This window comes from Ruditapes philippinarum, unplaced genomic scaffold (genome assembly GCF_026571515.1).
Source record: "Ruditapes philippinarum isolate M1 unplaced genomic scaffold, ASM2657151v2 ctg2130_1_1_1_1, whole genome shotgun sequence".
Lineage (NCBI taxonomy): Eukaryota > Metazoa > Mollusca > Bivalvia > Venerida > Veneridae > Ruditapes > Ruditapes philippinarum.
This window is the reverse complement of record NW_026855895.1, coordinates 27,175-49,652: the sequence shown is the minus strand read 5'-3', so window position 1 is coordinate 49,652 and position 22,478 is coordinate 27,175. Positions and strand designations below refer to the sequence as shown.

Below are 22,478 nucleotides of genomic sequence, written 5' to 3'. Positions count from 1 at the left end.
TCACATAAATACATGACGTATTTTTCCTGCACCTTACGAAAGTAAACAAGAGAAAAGGAGTAGTCTATTGAACGCACTTTTTTTGTAATTAATATCAAGCTTTCACAAGGTCATATTTGTTTTTGATACTGATGGTCATATGTATCATTACTTTGGTAAATATTGATCATTTGACAGTTAAAAAGTGCTTTTAAATCGGAATTTACACCGCGTAAAATCGAACCGTACGCGCATCACCTCGGCGCATGTTGTTTACAACGTTGGGTACCAAACGGGGAAATTTAGTGTGTATATTACCCGTCTGGCTCGGTTATATCAATTTCTTTCGGGTGATCAATATCCAATCAAAAAGGCGGAAAAAATCTGGAAGGGTAATAAAGTATAACGCTAACATTTAGCGCGTCTTTACACTTTGTTTGTATAACGCTAATGACGTCACGTCAAAATATATGCACGGCCGTGCAATACCATATTTACGGAGTCGCAAAATGCGTAAATTGGAAACCTGTGCTGACATAAAGGAACGAGCAAAAAACTTTCTTCAGATGAAATAAAATGTCCAAAAAGTTTACTGCACCCGGTAGTCCCAAGCGGTCACTCATCTAAGTACTGACCGGGCTAGACGTTGCTTAACTTCGGTGATCGGACGAGAACCAATGTCCGCAACGTGATTATATATGCATCATACATATTTAATATATTCATTTACATATCAACTTCGGACAAATGCCAGTATATTGTCAAAAATAAATATAAAATTCATAAAAACACCCTACTTTCGGTTTTGCAGCGTACCCTCATGGCACAACATATGCTTTTATTCGCGTTAATCGTTAAATAGGTATGTAATATTTCTTACTTTTATGTAAATATTACATACTTAACGATTAACGCAAATAAAAGCATATGTCGTGCCTTTTGGGTACGTATGTGTTAAAAATTGAGAGGGTGCCTGTGATATAAAAATTCAAATGAAGCGAGGTAGCCCGTGCCGCTGCAAAAGGAAAAAAAGGCAAAACTGTCTAGTCTGACAGACTAGACAGTTTTGACATTTTATTTTATTTTTTTCTCAGAATCAGCTGATTTTGGCAGCAGTTTCTTCAGTTTTAAGCTGACACTGTGAACAAAGAAAAACCTGGGGCCGTTTTCGCATAAAGCATCTTAGTGAATAATTTTCAACTTAATGAAAAAAGAATTTTTTTGACAAGTTGAATTTAAAAAACTCTAACTTGTGTACAAAATTAGTTTGAAAATAGGCAAGAAAAAATGTCCTAATTGATAAAAACACATTAAAAAATGTTGTGGATGGTCACAAGGTATTGGAAATAAGCCATGTCAAAATTAAAGAACTTTTCACAAGTATGAAATATTTTAATAAGAAGTTTTTATGGCCCAAGCACTTTGAACAATGTTGAACAACTGTTTCTATTTTATAATTATTTTGTTGATGAAAAAAAAAATTCAAACCATTGATTTGGAAATGTGCAACTTGTCATTGTCAGCTGGAAATATAATTTTGACCTACAGAGTTTCATTAATTAAATATAAAAAATGATTAAATCGTTTTGTATATTTTCTCCATGAGTTGCAAATGGGAAATTTTTAAAACAAAGGGACGTAACTTGGTAAACTTGAATAAACCGCAATACGGACTTTACCGAGAATAGTAACTGTTAGCGCCAAGCATAATCTTGGGTGCATCACTATTATTACACCAGACTGGTCGCGATTTGTATTATTGCTTGCTTGCATTCGGCTTTTTCGGCTATGGCGCATTCTTACCTTATGACCATTTCGTCATTCAAGCTGATACATAGACCCAATACATACAGTTTGCAGGTTTTAATTAATTGAATAATATACCAGATCAACAAATGAATAATAAACTTGATCGTTAAATAACGACATCAACATAAAATTAAGCAAGTCGCACACAGCAGAAAGCATAATGTGCATGTAAGAAAGCAACATGTAAAAGTCAGAATGCAAGATGTATATGTCAGAATGCATAATGTACAAGTTAGAAAGCACGATGTACAAGTTAGAAAGCACGATGTAACGTAAGAAAGCAAGATGTAATTTTGGCATAAATCACCCTCCATATAATAGACAATAGAGTGACGTCACGTCAAGGACACAACGATGTATGATCTTGACCATGACCCTAGCGACCTCAAATTTCACCAGAACTGAAAGGACTAGCTGCATAAGTTCCTTCTAAATAAGAGAAATTTGTAAAATCAAATCAAAGGCTATATAATGAAAGTGTGAATTGTTTATTGTTAGCACAAGTGACCTCGAACTAGTGACATACAACACTGAACCATCCAAGGTATGTTCTTTCCAAATATTAAAAATATCATCATAAATAAAGGCTGCTAGAAGAAGCAAATAGTCAATATTTAGAAATCTATTTTTGGCTCCCTTGACCTTGAACCACTGATACCTAATTCAACCCAAAGGAAGAAGACCACGTAAGTTAGCTTCCTCCAAATATGAAAAAACATCAGTCAATAAATATAAAGGCTGTATAAACAAATGTTTAGAAATCAATTATTGACACCCATGACCTTGACCCACTGACCCCAAACTCAATTCAAATAAAAGAAGACCATACCTAAATGATCTCCAACTTAATCTAAATGAAGGGGGCAAATATAAACAACTTTCTTATGATATCTGTTTGACTATTCAGTTGTTTTTCTGTTCAACGATACCAAAACGTTACATTTCAAACGCATTTAAAATGTAATAATGGCGAGTTATATTTACATGTACCATTTTGCATTTATATGGATAATTCATTTCTTGACTGCCACTCAAAGTTTACACAGTCATTTTATATTGCGTATCTTATCGGATGACATGGCATATCCCAGGCCACATTAATTGTATTGATCAAGTGCAAACATTTTGCTAAATCAATATCTTATTTAAAACGAAAATAGGATAAACAAGTAAGCAGTCGATGTAACAAAAATTGGAATATTTCAAACGCTATACAGGTAAAACTCTTAAATGAAATATATTCTATATCAGTAACTTGTTGGCGGTAAATTCTTGTTAAAAGTTCAATACTGTTTAACTAACACACTATCTATCCTAAATTGTCACATGACATGAAAAAAACAAGGAAAACGGTAAAAAGTCTTAAAGATAAATTTTAGTTTCATTTGTGTTTTGATATTCTAAATTTATATATTGCCATTTTTTTACATTATATTTTGTTTTCGTTCACTGATATCACAGTTAATTTGTTTGTTTACATGTTTCCATGGCAAGGTTAGTGCATTTATCAAAAACGAAAGTTGCAGCTCCCATATATTGAATTAAGACAGTCACTATAATCTTAGTTTTAATTTCATAACTGTTGAATATGTTTCAACAATTTTTATTTGATCATTAATTAATGTCAGAAACCACAATCAAATTATCTAGGATATGTAACTTAAAGTTAAAAGAAATGTCTTTTAGAATCGGGAGTATAATAAGTAAGCATTTACAAAGTTAAATTGATCAAGGGTGGCGCAGCCGCTCGACCAAATGCTTGCTAATTGTTTCTCATCGTTCTCGGTCCAAAACCTCCTTTGATGCAATTAACGTCATCAACAAATCAATAACATATCTCGATGTGTTAGATATAGAAAACATGAACTATTTAACTCTAGCAGAGTACTTGCATTTAGCAGTTCTTTGCAAGTCTTTGTACCCCTTTACCGTGCACTTTACAGGAAGATAAATCCAGGTCACGTGTTTCATGCACGTTAAAGTAATTTTAGTTTTATGTCAGAAGAATACGGAAAAAAAATTGTTTTTAAACTCAAACTCATCACTCACACTCATATTTGCAAAACTCATTTAAATAAATACTAGCTATATAAAACTGTTGGTAAAAATCTTTGTAAAGAATGACAGCGCATGAGGTTGTCATGTTCGTTGCTTTCTGGTATAGTCACAGAAAAAGGATTCGAAGTAGTCTTTCAAAACCAAAACTAAAATACAGAAAAATATCGTCGCTTGAAAAACGTTGTGTTCTAAGTGACATTTTGTCGTTTTTGAGAAAAAAGCATGTAAAGATTTAGTATTGCATAACTTTTTTACTTATTGTCGGATTTTGAAAATTTAAAAACTACTAAACGCGATGTCGGGAGAAAAACTCAATATCGTTAAAGATATGCGGACCTGAAATAACAAAAATACACAACTCAACAAAAACAGAACATAACACCAGATTGCTAGATTTCATATAATGGAAATCAACTTCTGTCAATACTTAGTGTAGCCACTATTAGCAGCTAAGACAGCCTGAACACGCCTAGGCATGGTATTCACTAGTCTCTCACAACGTTCCACTGTAATTTCCTCCAAACACTGCCTCACAACACCTCCAGTTCGTTAAGATTCGCACTTCGTCTTGTTTTAAGAGCTTTCTTGATGTCCCACTACAGATTTTCAATCGATTCAAGTCTGGAGACTGAGGAGGCCACACTAAACTTCGAATGTCATTGGTATTCTTCCATTTTCTGACAATCCTTGCCCTATGACAAGGTGCGCAATCGTCCTGGAGCCAGAAATTACCTTAATAGTCCAAGTAGTGGGCCGATAGCACAGCACTATTGCCAAGAATATCAATGTATCCAACGGCATTTAAGTTACCAGTAACTCTCGTGAGGAACGCAGTCCCGCGATACGACATGGCGCCCCACATCATGATCCCCTCCACCAAATTTGAAAGTCTATGTAAATAAAGATAAAATACCCACATAAATTTTCATTTATTTTAATTAAACATTTTTATTTATTGTTATAACTTAAGTCATTACAATTTAATACCTTCAAAGTGATTGAATGTCTAGAAAAAGAAAGTTGTAGCCACAAACGGGAATAGAAAGCTTTCAAATCCTCTAGAATGCTGGAAAATTCTTTCAAGATTTTTTTTTTCATGAGAATTCAAAAGATGGTCTAATTCAAATTCCTTTCCAAAGGTATAAAATAGTAGTAATTATGTTGTTATGCGCTTTACACGTTCTGTTTGTGTTCGTAAGAAGTTCTTCTAATTGTAGGTATGAGAAAATGTGACTATAACTTAAGTATGCAATGAAAATATATCTGCTAGAAAAGACCTTACAGGTAGTTGAAGGCATGACATATATTTGAAAAGTGTCATATTTGAAAAGTGTCCGTGTACAAAACATTACAGAAAACATGAAAAACATAATGTCATATAAATATACATTCAGAAATTCAAAGAATTTAAGAATAAGTATAAGAATATTTTTCTTCCTTCTGATTTTGGTATAAATGTCTTTACTTTAAAGTAATCTATTAGTTATAAAACATTAATGCATTCTAAAACATAAATTTTATATAAACGCATAATATCTATAAACTTTCTAACAGGCCCGTTGTGCCCTAGAAATGCTTTTATCTTTATCTCTCAAAAGCTTAACATTTGGAGTTCTGTTAAAGTTACCAAAAAGGTCCACATTGGCCAGTATCCTAAACCATCTTATGCTTTTGTTTCTTATAGAAATTAGTACAGTTACGGTCATTTAGTATTTTGAATGGAAGTCAAAATACTACTATGTTGTCATTTTGCTATTTTTATTTAAGAATTTAACATTCATAACTATAATTCAGGCGAAAAGCATCTAGCATGCTATTTATCATTACTTACTATTTCTAAATCTCATATTTGCCTGTTTTAAATTTTAAAAAAAATAGGTTTCTGAGACATTATGCGCCTATAATTAAAGAAACTTTAGAACATACACACATTTCCTATTTACGAACTTGTTTGTTGAAATTGTATGATCATAAGTGTTTCTATCCAAAAATACACATCCGAAATTACTTGCATATCATCATAGTTTAATTTGCTGTTTAATCACATGCAGTTAATTCATGGGATTTAAGAATAAAATGTCATGATTGGGGTAAATTTATGAAAACATAACATCATTCAATACTTACATTTAGTATTAATATATGAAATAAACAGCAAACGTTGTATAATGTTTCGTACAACATGGCGGGTGTCCTGCCATCACGTGATTTAATGCAATGGTTTGATACGGTACTTTGGATTTAGAACAGTTTGTTGCATATGCACCCACAGGTCGCGTGACATTTATCGATGATATTTTAAGGTATTAGGACCCTAATGGGCACAATCAGGAACTAAAGAATTGACATCATAGGTCAGATGTATACCTTAAAGTACACCTGTATGCAAAATTTAAACAAAGTTTACCGTACAGAAATCAAGTTATGACCACTTTTCTTAACTCAAGCTAGGATGTTATGAGGGCCCTTTTTTAGAAATGAGGAACCTTTAAATGATCTGCAATAACATTCTAATGAAAAATGTTTTCCCATGAATTTTTGGTAAGAAACAAATAGTACCATTCAGCTAACAAATCCACATAAGCAAAATTATGGTTTCTACTTAAAATTTATGAAATCTGTATAAAAATGTTACCCTACCCCACCCATTTTTACCACATGTCTGACCATTTTTCTACTTAGGGAGCCTAATTCAAAAAATTCTTAAAATTTACCCAAATGAGTGCCTGTTTTTAAAGTTTCCCTAAACTTTTAAAAAAGCATATTGGTTGATCTTGTAAAATATGAAATACTTTTACCGTCCTGTTTTGATTATATAACACTTTGAAAATATCAGGTACCATATTTATTACTAGATTTAGCATCATTTAGCCAATAAATACCTATATAAATTAAAAATTCAAAATTAAACACTTTTTTCTTTCCATATGGGACATGAGAGGTACATAAATAATGTTAAAAAAAAGGAAGAAAAAAAAAGTTGACCCTTCTGGGGATTGAACCCATGGCCTTCATTTTCAATGTAGTTAACAGTAATTCTAGCCTATTTGAATACTCTTCAAAGCGGAGGTAATGCATTAGGGTGCTAATACCTTAAGTCCAATAAGTTAGAACAGTCTATTTATCAAAACATTGAATTTGTGGAGATAGAACAGGATGGTTTGGTTGTAATTCATTTATGAACCTCTGAAGCACTAATACAACATGCCAGGGAGATAGAACAGTCCATTATGGACAAAATTGTGTATTTAAATTGTTTTTGGAAAATTTGGAGATAGAACATTACAGTTTTCAAGCGACGATATTTTGTCAATGCTAATCTTTTTACATATGGACAACGGATAAAAGAACATGTAATCTTAAACAAAGCTACCACTTTCAGAGTTTCTCCCAAATGTGGGTAAAAAATAAAATAAATGCCTTCACATTTTCAACTTATATATATTTTATGATTTTTTATATAAATTCAATTAATTTGTAAAGATCGAAAATACAAGTATTTAAAACCCTGCTTTACAACACAAATATTTTTGAACGACTTATTCTGTTGGCTAAATGAAAATACAAATTGAATAATTTTTACCAAATATTTAATTTGTCAGATTAATGACTTAACTAAAATTTCATCATAACAACAACAATATCGAACAATAAACCAACTCTTACATTGTTTCATCATGGTTATTGAAGGTAAGAGAGGAAAAGAGAGGAAAAGAGAGGAAAAGAAAATGTCAAAAAATACAGATACATGTACATGTTCAGGAACACCCGAAGAGAACGTGACAATAAGACGTATATGTACAAAGAATTTATTGCTATCGACACTTTTAAACAAGTGAGAGAGCTAATATTTTGTCCGAGTTTTCTTTAAGAAAGCACATATGGTATTGTAAATTTTCCTATTGATCAATACATGTATCAGTCTTTTTGTAAAATGTAAACTTTAATTTTTGTAAAATTTAAACTTTAATCGGAAACTTTATCATCACCTTCGAATTTCAGTTTTAAAACAATGGGTGAAAGGTTGACCAATAAAGACAGAAATGAGCTAGAGAAATTATAGGCACAGGCCCAAAGTCATTTGAACTATTGTACGCTATATCAAGAGACGGATGTTACGCAACAACTTTTCACGAGAAATGTGACAAGCAGGGACCCACTGTGACAGTTCTTTATAATAACAAGGGCTCTGTGTATGGTGGATACAACCCGTCAAACTGGAACTCTAGTAGTGGTGAATATATTTCAAGTAATGAGGCATTTCTCTTCCAGTTATACTTTAGCGGGAAAGAGAAAGCAATGAAATTTCCTGTGAAACAAGATAAAACTTGGTATGCAACAAACAGCAATTTATCTTACGGTCCAACATTCGGTGGTAGGTATGATCTTCATACATTCAACGGAACAGTAAATACGAATAGCTTCGGAAAATTCTTCCCTTTGAATGGATCTGCAAAGTTTGGACATAGCTACGATATGCAGGGTGTTCATGCTGATGACATCAACAATGGAAACCTCAATGTTATTGAATTGGAAGTATATAAAGTAACATGTACGTTGTTATTATTATTATTATTATTATTATTGCAACAATATAAAACAGCAAATACAATACGCGACAGTTATTGTTAATGCTCTATATTGATCTTTTTTATTTTAACCAGTGCAATCTAATTGTATTTCAAAGCAAAACAGGGAATCTAACACCGCTAATCGCATTAACTTTCCCGGATACATATGTACCCATAGAAGGCAAACAAAAAGATGATTTTCTCTGTTATAAAGAAAATATGCTTTGACATTTATCGTTACACACACATGACTTTGTTAAAATAAAAGTAAGAAGAAATTACAACATCTATAAATATGCTTATTTGACGTGGTGAGCTTAAATAAAATACAATTATGGTCTGCAACAAAAGTAATCTGTCCAGTCTATGTGTTCCACATATCTACATGTGAAGTATTGTAGGGCAGACTCCTAAACTCTCGTGAATAATAAGTAGTGCTCTCTCTCTCTCTTTACACTCACAATGATTGGGCAAGTTCTAGAAAACATGAATCTTATTGCAGAACAATGACAAAAAGGCACTGAACTATGCCAATCTGTTTACTGCGTCAGAATTTCGTGATGCAAAAAAAATATTTTCATTTTGATAAATTACTCATAGCTACAGGCAGACATTATGTCTTCCACATCTAAGATATTGTTATGGGGAAGTTTAAAATCCAACATTGTCTGTTTTTAATTTTTATAAGGTTTGTCGCGATATATTTTCCGTTTTTTCCAGAATATTTGTAATTGATTAGAAGGCTTTTTAAAGAGACTTCACTGGGTTTTTTGGCATGGCGGGACTAAAAATATTTTTCCGAGATTTGTGAAGCATTTGATGACGGCCTATATCAATTACTTGTTTGAAAAATTTAAGACCGTTTGCTCAATCCAGAGTAATCAATTTGCAAATGGCATAAAAACAATCAAATGCTTTTAACTTAATCTGACAAAAAATCACCAACGAAAGAAATCGATTTACGATTTTATCTTAAGTCTGTTTCTTTATTATCGTTTGCATATTTGTCCATTTAAGTGCCCCAGGTGATATGTGGAAGAAATTCAAATTTTATGTTTTTGGACTTTTCAACCACATTGGCGTTCTTTTAAAAAATGTATACAATTCTATGTACATGCAAATAAATGTAAACAAATTTGTATATTTCCGGTATAAAACAAAGTAAGGAAGCCATGGCGTAGTCACGACAACTGGGATACAAAGGTACTTATATTTAGATGACAAATAAATACATTAAAACATGAATGCTTCTTAATTGTGAAACAGGTTGATTTCTTTTCTTTTTTGTTTATCATACTGTCAATATTTGCACGTTTCTTTGTATATAATGAAAAAATAATAATTTTACCTCTTTTGACAGGATATAGAGGATATTTGTTTAGTTCAGTGTAAGATCGGAATATATTTCACCGAGTGAGCACCAAAAGGTATATTTCACGAGTGGCGCAGCCACGAGTGAAATATGAACTTTTGGTGTTCACAAGGTGAAATATATTTCGATCTTACACTAAACTAAACAAATTTTCTTTTTATTATATGCAAAAGACGTTTTAAAAAGACATTAGAACTAATACTGAATGAAAAGCGCGCCAAATAATAATACAACGTGACGTCATTTACGACGTCACGTCATTAAGTTGGTACCCAGTACTGTGCACGCTGGTATTTCACTGAAACAACGTAAGGGGCTTAAATTCAAAACAGTGAAATTATCAAAGTGGTAATTTCACTGTTTCAAACAGTGAAATTACCAGTTTTATATCACTGATATATTTCTATAAACTACCGAAAAGCATGTAATAAATAGATCTGATATACGTTTGGTGTGTGATTATAAAAAAAAGCTGATGACAAAAACTACATATGAATGCATGCAACTTATGTTTTAGACTGTCAATCAGCTATATATCCCTATATTTTTCTATACTATTGGAATGCTATTAATGAAATCCTTCATATATTCAAACGTTTCCAATGTTTCCAAAATTATTTCTATATTATGACAATTAAGGTCATGTAAGCTATTTATTTGTTATTTGAACTCTCCTAATAAACATTTGTTTTTCTAGCTAAGATTGCATTTGTAAGATATTATATCTTAATATCTGGATAGATATCGAATCATTGTTTATAGAAAGACTTGAATTCTGCAAGAACGTTATTATTTACAATTACGAAGATTTCGTACATGCAAGACGTTATTTCAATAAATGTCCTGACAGTTCCTGTATAATTTACTGTACTATTGTTATTTATTAGCTTGCCCAAATGCCTTTAGAGCGTTCTTTAAGAAATCCATTTTCTCTATACTATTTGTTTACTATATTTTTGTTATTAGTACGGTGGCACAAAGGTGACATGTGTGTGTTTTATTTATCTCGTGGCCACGAGATACTATGTCTTGGCCACGAGTTACTAAGTCGTGGCCACGAGATAGCTAAGTCGTGGCCACGAGATACTATGTCGTGGCCACGAGTTACTAAGTCGTGGCCATGAGATAGCTAAGTCGTGGCCACGAGATACTATGTCGTGGTCACGAGTTACTAAGTCGTGGCCACGAGATAGCTAAGTCGTGGCCAAGAGATACTATGTCGTTGCCACGACTTAGTAACTCCTGGCCACGACATAGTATCTCGTGGCCACGAGTTAAACACACACATGTCACCTTTGTGCCACCGTGTATTAGACAGTCGATAGACTGATACTTTCATTATAACCTTATTTCAGGAGTTTGAAAGGCTTAAGGGGGCGATACTTGCATTTACGCCGATTCCTGACCTTTCAATTAGCAAAGTTCGTGTTGCAATGATAGGTCCAGTGGGTGCTGGGAAATCCAGCTTTTTCAACACAATTGATTCCATATTCCATGAACGCATAACATGGAGGGCGTGTAGTAGTAGCGCTGAACATAGTGTAACTGCTGGGGTAATGTGTCTTTGCAAATTTGAACATTAAATAACATTTGAAATATAATTATTTATTGTAAATATAGGGTGACATTGTGTAATTGGCAGGTGGTTTTGTTTTGTAATGAAAATCACGAAAACTCACTACTTAACGCAAACCTTGGGCACCATCAGAACTTCGCTTCAAACAAGGTTTGCTATATCCGTCGCTGTTATTGCACACGTTGACGTGAAAATATCAAGATAGGTGGGCTCTTCTTTCTAGTAATTTTCAGTAAAATATTTTGCCAAACAGAAAAATGACAAAAGTACAATAAAATCATTTATTCATTTTGTCTCACACTGCCTGTATACACATAGTGCTGAAATATATATCCCTCATTATTTATACTTTAGTATGATGGCTTAAATCTATTTTGAATTGATGTTTATAACTTAAAATTCTATATCAATTTAAATACATTTGTACATTCTTTTGACAATGCATAATCATATTTCTGTGGCGTGTTATATAAGGGGAAATATTTTAAAAAAAATAATATTAAGATAGCACAGGCTAAAAGAGTAAAAACATCAAAGGCCAAGTTATATTGTGGGATATTTTTATTAAGTTATATCGAAATCTACAAGATCAGATACACCATAATTGTTTTGTTTTTTTTTTTGTTTTTTTTTTTTTTTTTATTCGGCGCACCAAAACAGTTGAGGTCTTATTGCGCCGACAAAAACTAAGATGGCTAACTTCGGGTGTTCGAACTCATTTAGTCACCTCTCACGGTCACGCAGGGTTAAACGGGGGCTGTAATTCTGATGCCTTAACCGTACGCATGCGTTCTCATCGCAAATCTATATTGTAAGTTCCGCACATTTAAGATTTTAATGATTAATCTGCTTCCTATTTGAACATTTGTATATAATTTATTGTGTACAGTACGTACCTTACACCATTAGACCTAACTCGGGTGGCTCTCCAAATTTCATCCTGTGCGACATGCCTGGCCTAGAGGAATCGGTCGGTCCTGATGTAAACGACTGTTGTCACATTCTTGATGGACATATTCAAGATTTTCATCTGGTAAGAATTACTTAAATGCTCACTTTATACTTTCTTAAGAAGGTGTTTTGCAATAACTCAAGTTTTATAGATATTGTGTCTTAAATCTTAAATTGAAAGTTGTTGATAATGTCAACGTGTCACCTCTAATTGTAAGTAAGGCCTATCTAAAAATCTGTCATCGATATGACGTCAAGTTAAGCTTTTTTAACAAGGAAAGCTAGCATAATTCTTTCATTATCATAAGTATTTCATTCAAATAAGCACTATTAAACCTATCCGGATAGTTATATATGGAAGCCTTGGAGGGTCACTTTTGAGTTTCGACTTACGGATGTTTTACTTTTGACTTTTGATTTGTGACTTACGTCTTATGACTTTTGGCTAACCCATTTTACACGTGCTTTAGAAGTTGAAAGCAGCAACTTTGGTTTCAGGTATGTTTTTTAAAAGTTTTAAATAATTTCATTGAGATTTGTCATGGAGGAGAGGATGTGTTAAGGAGGGAATTTAATATTATTTGATATAATCCCATAGTGGTAATATATCACAGACTTTAATTCCACAAGTGTGACTGTGTGTTTTGTGCAATCTGCTGTGTTCTAAATATGTTCATTATATTAGTGCTTATACATTTTTTGTCCTCATCACAAAATCTGTCCATGAGTAACAAACAAATTTTTACAAGTAAACAGGGAATACAAGTTTTACGTCTTAAAATGGCATGGTGCACAGTATTAAACATGTATCGCAATTCAGCATTTTATTGTGCTAACACAGACTCAGTATTTCTGTAAAGTACTTAGATAGTGCTGACCAATTTCATAAAGAACGGCAGTGCTATGTTCATACACACAAGTACAAAGTTAACTGAGCACCATTTGCATTTAGCATTAATGTCTAATTTTGTTGTATATTTTAACAATTGAGAAAAGAACACTTAAGAGCAAAAATAGATATAGGACCAGTTAGAACAAAATATCCTACTAGCATTTTAAATGTTATATTTCTCGCACCTATCAATCTTTAAAAGACGGAGCTAAGAGATTTACCCATTTTATATACTATGAATGTATAAAGATTTAGATAAAAGATAAACTCTTATTTCAGACACAACTACTGGACAAAAGGTAACGAGGACGAAAACCTTGATGTTGATCTGTGTCTTCATCATTATACTGTTCGGCATTACCAAAGCTACCATGCCAAGATACCTACCCTCAACATCTATAACAAACAAAACTCTGCTGATAATAGAGTACTTTCTGGTACGGCATGGCATTACGACGTCATTTAGTACAGTGAATAGACTTTTTAAACGCTTAAATTTAAAACGGCGTAATGGAATATATATACTCCTTTTGAGACTGTGTCTGATGTTATAAACAGAGAAATACAAACAAGTGGGCAATGCATAGTATACCGTACAATATGGCGTAGGTTTATGCTGGATTACCACATGTACGTCAAGGGGGACGACGTCATGGAAATAATAACAGATGGTATTGAGATGCGGAAAGCTCATCGCTTATGCCGACGCGTATACTACACTACGCCAAAGGACCAGTTTTATATGACATATGGATGTTTAAACTTAAACAATAAGGATTTTGTATCCATGGTGCTGTGAATGGGTATAGTAGAAAAATAATATGGTTAGAGGTTTCGGACTCAAATAACAACCCACACCTTATTGCAAGATACTTTTAGACACCTTTACTAAACATTATCAAGTCCCCCACCCAATACTACGTTGTGATGTTGGTACGGGAAACTGCATTGCTTTACTATTGCAGCAATACTAAAGCACATCTAACCAACGCATTGAGAAATGGTGGTGTACATTACGACAAAATGGAATCAATTGGCGGATACATTTTTTTCAAAGACTTACGCGATACATGTGTATTTAATGATCTGGACCCGATACAATGTAAGAACTTAAAATTTTGCTTCATGGACCTCATACAAACCGAGTTAGGCCGGATTGCACATGAAATAAGGCAACAAACCAGTTATTCTGTTATTTGTGGTAAACCTGACACAACGCTTTTTACCAGGTCTGTATGAAACTCACGACTTCGGCAATGCAGCTAACTTGAGAGACGTATATATTTGCAAAGAACATGTATTCACGCCCAAAAAGACAATGTGGGGAATTCGTAGAATTAGCACCCCTTCTGAAGCCAGATCTATTGATGCCATTGGACCCTGATTTAGCACTACAACTGTGTACCGAGTTGAAAGATTTAATTTTGAGAATAGATTTAATATAAATACGCTTTAAAACGACTAATACTGATTGTTTTCGTGTTATTGATATATACTAGGTTACTATAGGTTAAGTTTCAAAAAATGATTTTTTAAAATCATAAAGACGATAGTTAACGATTTCACTTCATTATATGGTTGTTTTAAGATATTGGTTTGTAAATATTTAGCAAAATGTTTACAATTTATTTGTGAGTTATCTTTTAAGTTATAGTTTTTAACCACTCTAATTTGCATTATAAGGCATTGTAAAATTGACAACATTGTTGAGTGGTATACCTAAAGGACACCTGTATGCAAAATTTAAGCAAAATTTACCGTACGGATTTGGAGTATGAGTCAGAACATATACATTAAAAAGGCTTTTTAAAAGAAATACATGTATTGAAAAAAAATATCCGTTGTCATCTAATCATTATCATGTTTTGATAATATATCTATATTATATATTATATCTATATATCATATATATAACGTAATATCATGTTTTGCAAGTGATGCTTGTTTAGATGCAAATAATAACATTCTAGTAATGAACTATGCATGTTAAATGCATGACTATTCTCGACACGATAGAAATATGCATGGAAATGTTTCTTTACCCCACCCATTTGAACATTTTCTATCATATCATTCTAAATTTAAAAAATCACTAAAATTACATTTAGTCAAAGGGCTTACAAGTATCAAAGTTTGCTAAAATCTTTCTAGAAAGTATACTGATTCATTCTGTGAAATATGTAAGGCTTTTACCGGCTAGTCTGTAATATATAAAGCATTGGACATGTTATATGTCGAATTTGCTCTTAGATTTAGCATTAATTAGGCAATGAATATCTGTAAAAAATGATAAAAATAGAAAACGAGCATATTTTCCCATCTAAATATAGCTAGAAAAATACAAAAATACTGAAGAAAAAAAATGAAGAAAAAAAAGTTGGCTCCTATGGGATTCGAACCCACAACCATCTGATTTCATACAACTAATGTAAATACTCTTGAAATGGAGGTAGTGCATTACAATGGTCATACCTTAACGGGTCATTTCTTAAACAGTCTTTGCATGTAATTTTTCACGAAAAGCATACGTGTAGTGGGAATCTTCCTAAAGTTATTTAAAAAATCAAATCTAAACACATTTATTGTACAAGTTAATGGTCCTTTCCAACTCAGCAGCCTGTAAATATTAATTTGTAAAGTTTTTACATCACAATATAGGTATGTGCAATTTTGTGACTTTTTACGTAAAATACATGCTGTATTTCTTTTTGTTTTTGGTATACGTATTACGCGATTAACTACACTATATGAATCGACTTCTGGTTGTATCTCTTCTATCAAGCCCTGGTTACAAAAAGGCTGCCCGACTAGGAATAGAACATCGATCTCCCGTGTGACTGGCAGGGACACTTTCCACTATGCCAAATGTCACAGGGGGAGAAAGATATGCAGCCATATCGGGATTCGAACCCGGACCCCCTTACAGGGCTAGTTCTGTCCCGACCGAGATCGCACATCATCTACTGAATATATTCGTTCCGTGACATATAAGTTATACTTGTAATTTCAAGTATGTGTAATTAGATTCAAACGTCTTATTCATTCGCAACAAATAGCAACCATACTTTATAGGATGTATTATGGTATTTAAAAGGAATATATATGATTGTTATTCAAAAATAATAATTGATCTTTGTTATAAATGCTGACTTATTTTCTCGTTTTTTATGTTTTGCCTTGTGACTTTTCACTTATAATTTATCACTTTTTACTTATGACTTTTATCTTTTGACTTTTGACTTATAACTTTTGCTATTTTCTGTTACTCTTTGCCTTAGTATAAACATTAGTTTTACTTGATTTTAGATTAATGCAAATAAGCAAATGTGTGATACAATCACCAAACGCAAGGGAACACATCAGCCGAGAGTGGTGTTGAAATCATATAATGTTTACAAGTACATTTAGCCACCAGCCTCATTTTTGCATTAGAATCCTCATTTGTTGACAATTTATTATTGTGTTATTGTAACTTTGTTATAACCAAAATAAATTTGTAATTTACCACCGGTATAAACAGTATATAAATGTTACAGAGAATTTTTTTTTATCTATGTAGAGATAGTGTTCCATTAAAATTATAAGTAAGAGGTTGAAATGAGCAAAGTAGAAATAGAATAGCAATCACTATAGAAGTAAACTGTGTGGAACCAGCCAACTCCCTCAACAGACTACCTAAATATACCTCTACCGAGAGACCACACTACCAAAGGTTTTTACTTCACGGTCTAAACCGTGACAGGTTGGCAGAGCTATCAATACTTTTTTGGAATAAATGCGTTTAAACAGATAACAACAAACATTGTTTATTCTACAAACATGCTTTATTTTGTTTAACAAAATTGTTGTCTTATAAGAAAACAAATGTATTAGATATGCAAAAACAAACTGCATTTGAGCTTCATTATATTTAATTTAAAAAAGAGATAAGAAATACAGAGGTAAGCATTTTGTTTTAAAATAGCACATATGCCTTACTTAAAAGCAAACACTAAGGAACAGCTAAAAATAAACACTGCCATCAACAAAAACTTATTAACGTCACAGAAGACATATATACATGCAATATTTCTACAAAACAACACATTGTTGATACGTTACTGATGAAAAACTAAGAAATCATGAGTGTTCTAACGAAGCTTTTGAAAAGATAAGATAAATTAGGTAAACTAGCAACGCTAGAGTGTCTGTATTATTATTGAAGTCATGATTTTCAAAATCATTGTCAGAGCGTTATTTCTTCATTTCTAAATGTTCAAAAGAGAGAAAAAGAAAAAACAAACATTCTCTAGCTAAAAATTTCCTAGTTAACTTTAAGAAACTGTATACATTGTATAATGTATATATTAAATAACGTCCACAAGTTGTTTTTTTTTTCCGAAGAATGACCGACTTTATATGTAATGGAAATCTCATAGTATTTCGTAATGAGCATACCTCCAACCCACAGCATGTCGAAAAAGGGAATGTGTAACTTAGGAGAACGATTAAATGTTATAATCAAAAGTTTTTTAACAACACAATGCACTCTGTCTCGCCGAGACATATCTGCCAGTAAATTCAAGTTGATGCCTTCAACAGTTTTTGAGATAATTATGAGTTTAACAAAATCTAAGTATGGAAAAAACAACAACAAAAACACACACAACAAAGGGGAGTTTCTAAAATGTATGTTAGCTATGATAGCAAGAAGGATGTTTCTTTCTGCCTCGCCAAGCTATATGAACATGCAAAGTTTGATTTCGGTACCTTTCATATAAGTTATAAATTTTATGGCCAAATACTGAAAATTATGAAAGCCAGAATTATGAATTCATGATTTTTCACACTTTTCTCTGTCTCACCATGACCTGTCTATCAATACAAGTTTTATACCATATTGGTGATATGGACAGGATAAAATAAACGTGGCGGGACGTGACATTGCGTGTTTCCACTAAAGCGTCCACAATTAGTGGTGGGGTTAAAACTTGAAAATTATCGAGCGTCTAAAAACAAGTGTGAAAAAGTAACACTCGTTTTCCGAAAATGACTTAATAATTCCATAGACAATAACGAATAAAACCAAATCACCAGTGTTTGGACATTTTGCATTTGCTAAACTGTACTACTTTCCACTCGGAAGGAACGCTGTTTTGCGATGAAACCTCTTAGTCTTCTAAACTGGCTCCGAAAACTTGACAAATATGTATTGCTGATGCTCTTGCAACTGCTTTGTAGATGAAACCATTCGACAGCACGTCCTTAATTCCTACAGGTAGCTTTACTAGAATTAAAATTGAAAACATTAAAAGTATGTGTTATCTCAATTGAAATGAAATACAAATATATACAAAATGAAATACAAAACATCCCTTAATACATAACTGTATACAAAAGTTTATATACAAATAACATGTACTTTGTACTTGGTAGGACTGGTGTCCTAAGTTATTGATACTGAACAAGTGTATAAAGTTTCAATATTATATCATAACTGGTTTATGTGACCATATTTCATAAACCTTCTGACAAAACATTTTAGCTTTAAAAATGGGCATAAGTATGTCAAATTGTGAGCCACTCATACGAAACTTGGTCATTGACCTTAGATGTCAGCACTTAATATGTGTTTTAAGTTTCAAAGGAATCGCTAAAATAGTTTTTGAGAAACCATTTTTCATGAAAATTCTAAACCATAAATTCAAAGTCGAAAAAGAGGCATAATCTGATAACAAAAAAAATCAGAGATTTCTTACTTAGAGCGTGTTCTAAACAAGTGTGTGAAGTTTCAAAGCTGTATGATTTATTGTTTTTGAAATACCATTTTTCATGAAACTTCTTAACTATAATTTTTTTTTTGGTCAAAATAAGGCCTATAATTTGGTCTATATTTAATATAAGATGGACGAAGAATGAACTACGGGTGAAAACCGATTGAAACTGCAGCAAACAACAGTGCGAGACTTATTTGGATTTAAAACTGGAACCCATATAAAAAATAAAGCGTTTGATTCATACCCTGTATGTCAATTTGAGATAATATATGCCTGTTCCGGAAATCAAAATAAAAAATGGATACCCAATGCAATGCACTGCAAGCAAAGTATTTTCTTTTCCTTATCAATTAAAAAGGCTTATATAAGAATAACATTCTGTTCTTGCATATGAATCCACATATTTTGTTTTTTAAATATGTCTCCAGGAAACTTAGGTAAATGAACTTACCTCGTCTGAATCGTTGTCATATTCTGCCATATTTTCCTTGGAAATTATGAGGCAAGCACGTGGGACAATAACAAAATCCATAAGTCAAAAATCAAAAGTCATAAATCAAAAGTCATAAATCAAAAGTCATAAGAAAATAGTAAAATAAATCTATAAGTCGAAACTCAAAAGTGACCCTCCAAGGCTTCCATAGTTATAGGATTATGAAGAAAGGTTAAACACACAAATTAACTACATAAACTCACTTGCATTTATAGTGACAAAACATATAATTTTAAATCAACATTTGAAATAAGACTACATATTTTAGTAACATTAAAGGAAGATATGCTCGTATCAATTAAAGTGCATATGCATACTTTTATTTAAAGGTCAATCAAGCCTTAAATTGATAATATTTTCATTTTTCAAAATCATTTGGTGATTAGTACATTTATTGTGATTAGTACACAAATTGTGATTTAAGTACTTTGCATTTAAGTCAGAATACTGCTTTTACATTTTGCTGCATTTATCAGCAATTATTTTATATTTGACGCTATTTACTTCATGTGATAAGCATCTAAAATGTTCTAAATCTATAATTACAAAACTATAAATCGCATGTTTACCTCCCTTTCTACAGAAAGAAATACATTTATATTTCGGAGGCTAAATGTGCCTTTACAATATTTTGTAACGATTGTTAAAAAGAGAATATTTATGATTTCAGTTTAACCAGGAAAAGGAATTGACGCCTAAAGCTGATAAATCTAAAGTTGAACCAACTAAAAATAGGATCCACTGTGTTATATTTGTACTTGACGCTACAACACTTGATACTGTTTCAGAGAAAGTCATTGAAAAGATGAAACAATTTCAAAGGTTAATGAACGAAAGAGGTATAACTGTTTTCCTTAACTAAAAGTATTTCTTTTTATAAACTACCACCCAGTATCGCCATTTGGTACTTATAAAATATCAACCCCCACGCCACCCCCACCCCCCCCCCCCAAAAAATCGTTTGTTTTGACAAGACGTACTATAAACAGGCAGCGAGACACGCGGCAGTTAAATATTGATTAATTATTTTGATGGTGTAACGGATGACTTGCTTAAGTTAAGTTGCGTCAAAAATTTACGTCGGCACATATTTCTAGATTTAAAAATCCGACTGCCGTGACAAGAAAATTGTATTTGCTACTTGTATGAAACTGTAAATCTTTACATAATGTTAACCATTCGTGCGGCCTCATAGTAAATAGTAGTCTATACATCTTTGCTTGTAATTGTGTATGTTTTTTTCTCGTTAGAAATTCCTCAACTCATTGTACTGACAAAAATAGACAAAATCTGCAATGACGTGGAGAGGGATTTTTCATTTACCTACAAGAGCTGGGCTGTAGAAGAGCATGTTAAAAAAGCCTCACAACTTCTGGGCCTGTCTCAAACTAAAGTATTTCCGGTTAAGAACTACAAGGAGGAGACAAAACTTGATAACAATGTCAACATACTTGCATTGTTGGCTTTGAGTCGCATTTTAGAATCTGTAGAAGACTATATGCTCAACCTACTGGATCGACAAGTATTTGGCCAAATTGACTTAAAGAAAAACCAAGCTACTCCATTATAGACCGCTTGGTTAGAACAAAAAGAGAAACAATACATGTACATGTCATTCCATGTAAATTGATAAACATTTGAGCTGCGTCACGATAAAACCAACATAGTGCGTTTGCGACCAGCATGGATCCAGACCAGCCTGCGCATCCGCGCAGTCTGATCAGGATCCATGCTGTTCGCTATCAGTTTCTCTACTTGTAATAGGGTTTGTAAGCGAACAGCATGGATCCTGATTAGACTGCGCGGATGCGCAGACTGGTCTGGATCCATGCTGGTCGCAAACCCATTATGTTGGTTTTGTCGTGACGCGGCTCATTTAATTTCTGAATATAAGGATAATAGCCACACAAATTTGATAGAAATACCATACGTGTTTAAATAGTTATATCATTTCATATGCTACATTTTATGATAACCAAATAATATCATTTTTAGAAGACATGCGCTGCAAAAGTCGTATATTCCTGGGCTGGACTTATTTGTGTATTTAATGCTTTAATACATCTACTGAAGACTTAGTCATGCTCAATTAATGTTATTGTTTTAAACAAGAACTTGTGGCGTAATTATCATTCACATTGCTTATTATTCACACAAACTATTTTCTTAGATAGCAGCTAGATAGAAATATTTGTTCAAAGTTTATTTTTCGTATTAATTTCTTATTAATTCAGAAGAGAACTCGATTCTATGTTTTTTGTGGTTTTATTTTCCCATTTTTGGAAATAATCATTTTGATCTCTCTTTGCTCAAAACATGATCACTTGTTTACATGCTAAAAATAAAAACGAAAGCGTTAAATACACTTTTATTTCATATTCTAACACTCCTTGTGATTTTGACAAAGAAGAAAAAATCAATGTCACGTAATGAAAGTTAATTCATCACGATTTTAACATTTATGTCCCTGTTAAGTTATGCAGTCATCAGTGTAGAAAAGATATAAAGATTGTGAATAAACCATATGGTAATTGTTGTTAGTTTTCTCTTATTCTCAAGTATGCACGAAACCGAAGATTGAACTCGATTACTTACTTTTGCGCATTATTTTAATATAAGGACAAATGTGGTTTCACAAAAGTGATAAGGATATCAAACACTTGTCATAAGTCTGTTATTTGAATATACTTGTATTTACCATAATATAGTATAACAACTTGTTTTATTGTATTTTGCAATAGTTTCTCAACATATTACAGATATAAAGCTCAATGTTAGCATTATACATTTTGTCTTGCTTTCTTTCAATTTATTCCTTCTATGCTATTGTTTTATAACCGATATGTAAGTTTCATTTATGGTTTAATTTTTATGCAGTGGTACGAAATTTGTCTAATCTTTTTGCTCAAAACATAGGTCTAACAGTATAACATACCAGTCTATACATCAGAAAAAAAGATATTTTTTATAAAGAACAGCTTGCGAAAATATATGTGAGGCAAACACATCAACAGGCTGATA

The 22,478-nt window shown here is 32.5% G+C and overlaps 1 protein-coding gene across 1 annotated transcript; it reads left to right on the top strand.

Moving 5' to 3' along the window:
* The first annotated feature begins 7,895 nt into the window (after nt 1–7,895).
* LOC132744745 (interferon-induced protein 44-like) lies at nt 7,896–21,706 on the top strand. Its single transcript, XM_060733524.1, has 6 exons — nt 7,896–8,398; nt 9,580–9,620; nt 11,145–11,342; nt 12,255–12,398; nt 20,128–20,296; nt 20,708–21,706. Exons 1-6 carry the CDS (start codon nt 8,146–8,148, stop codon nt 21,025–21,027), a joined length of 1,125 nt encoding a protein of 374 aa, XP_060589507.1. The 5' UTR covers nt 7,896–8,145; the 3' UTR covers nt 21,028–21,706.
* Nucleotides 21,707–22,478: the final 772 nt, after the last annotated feature.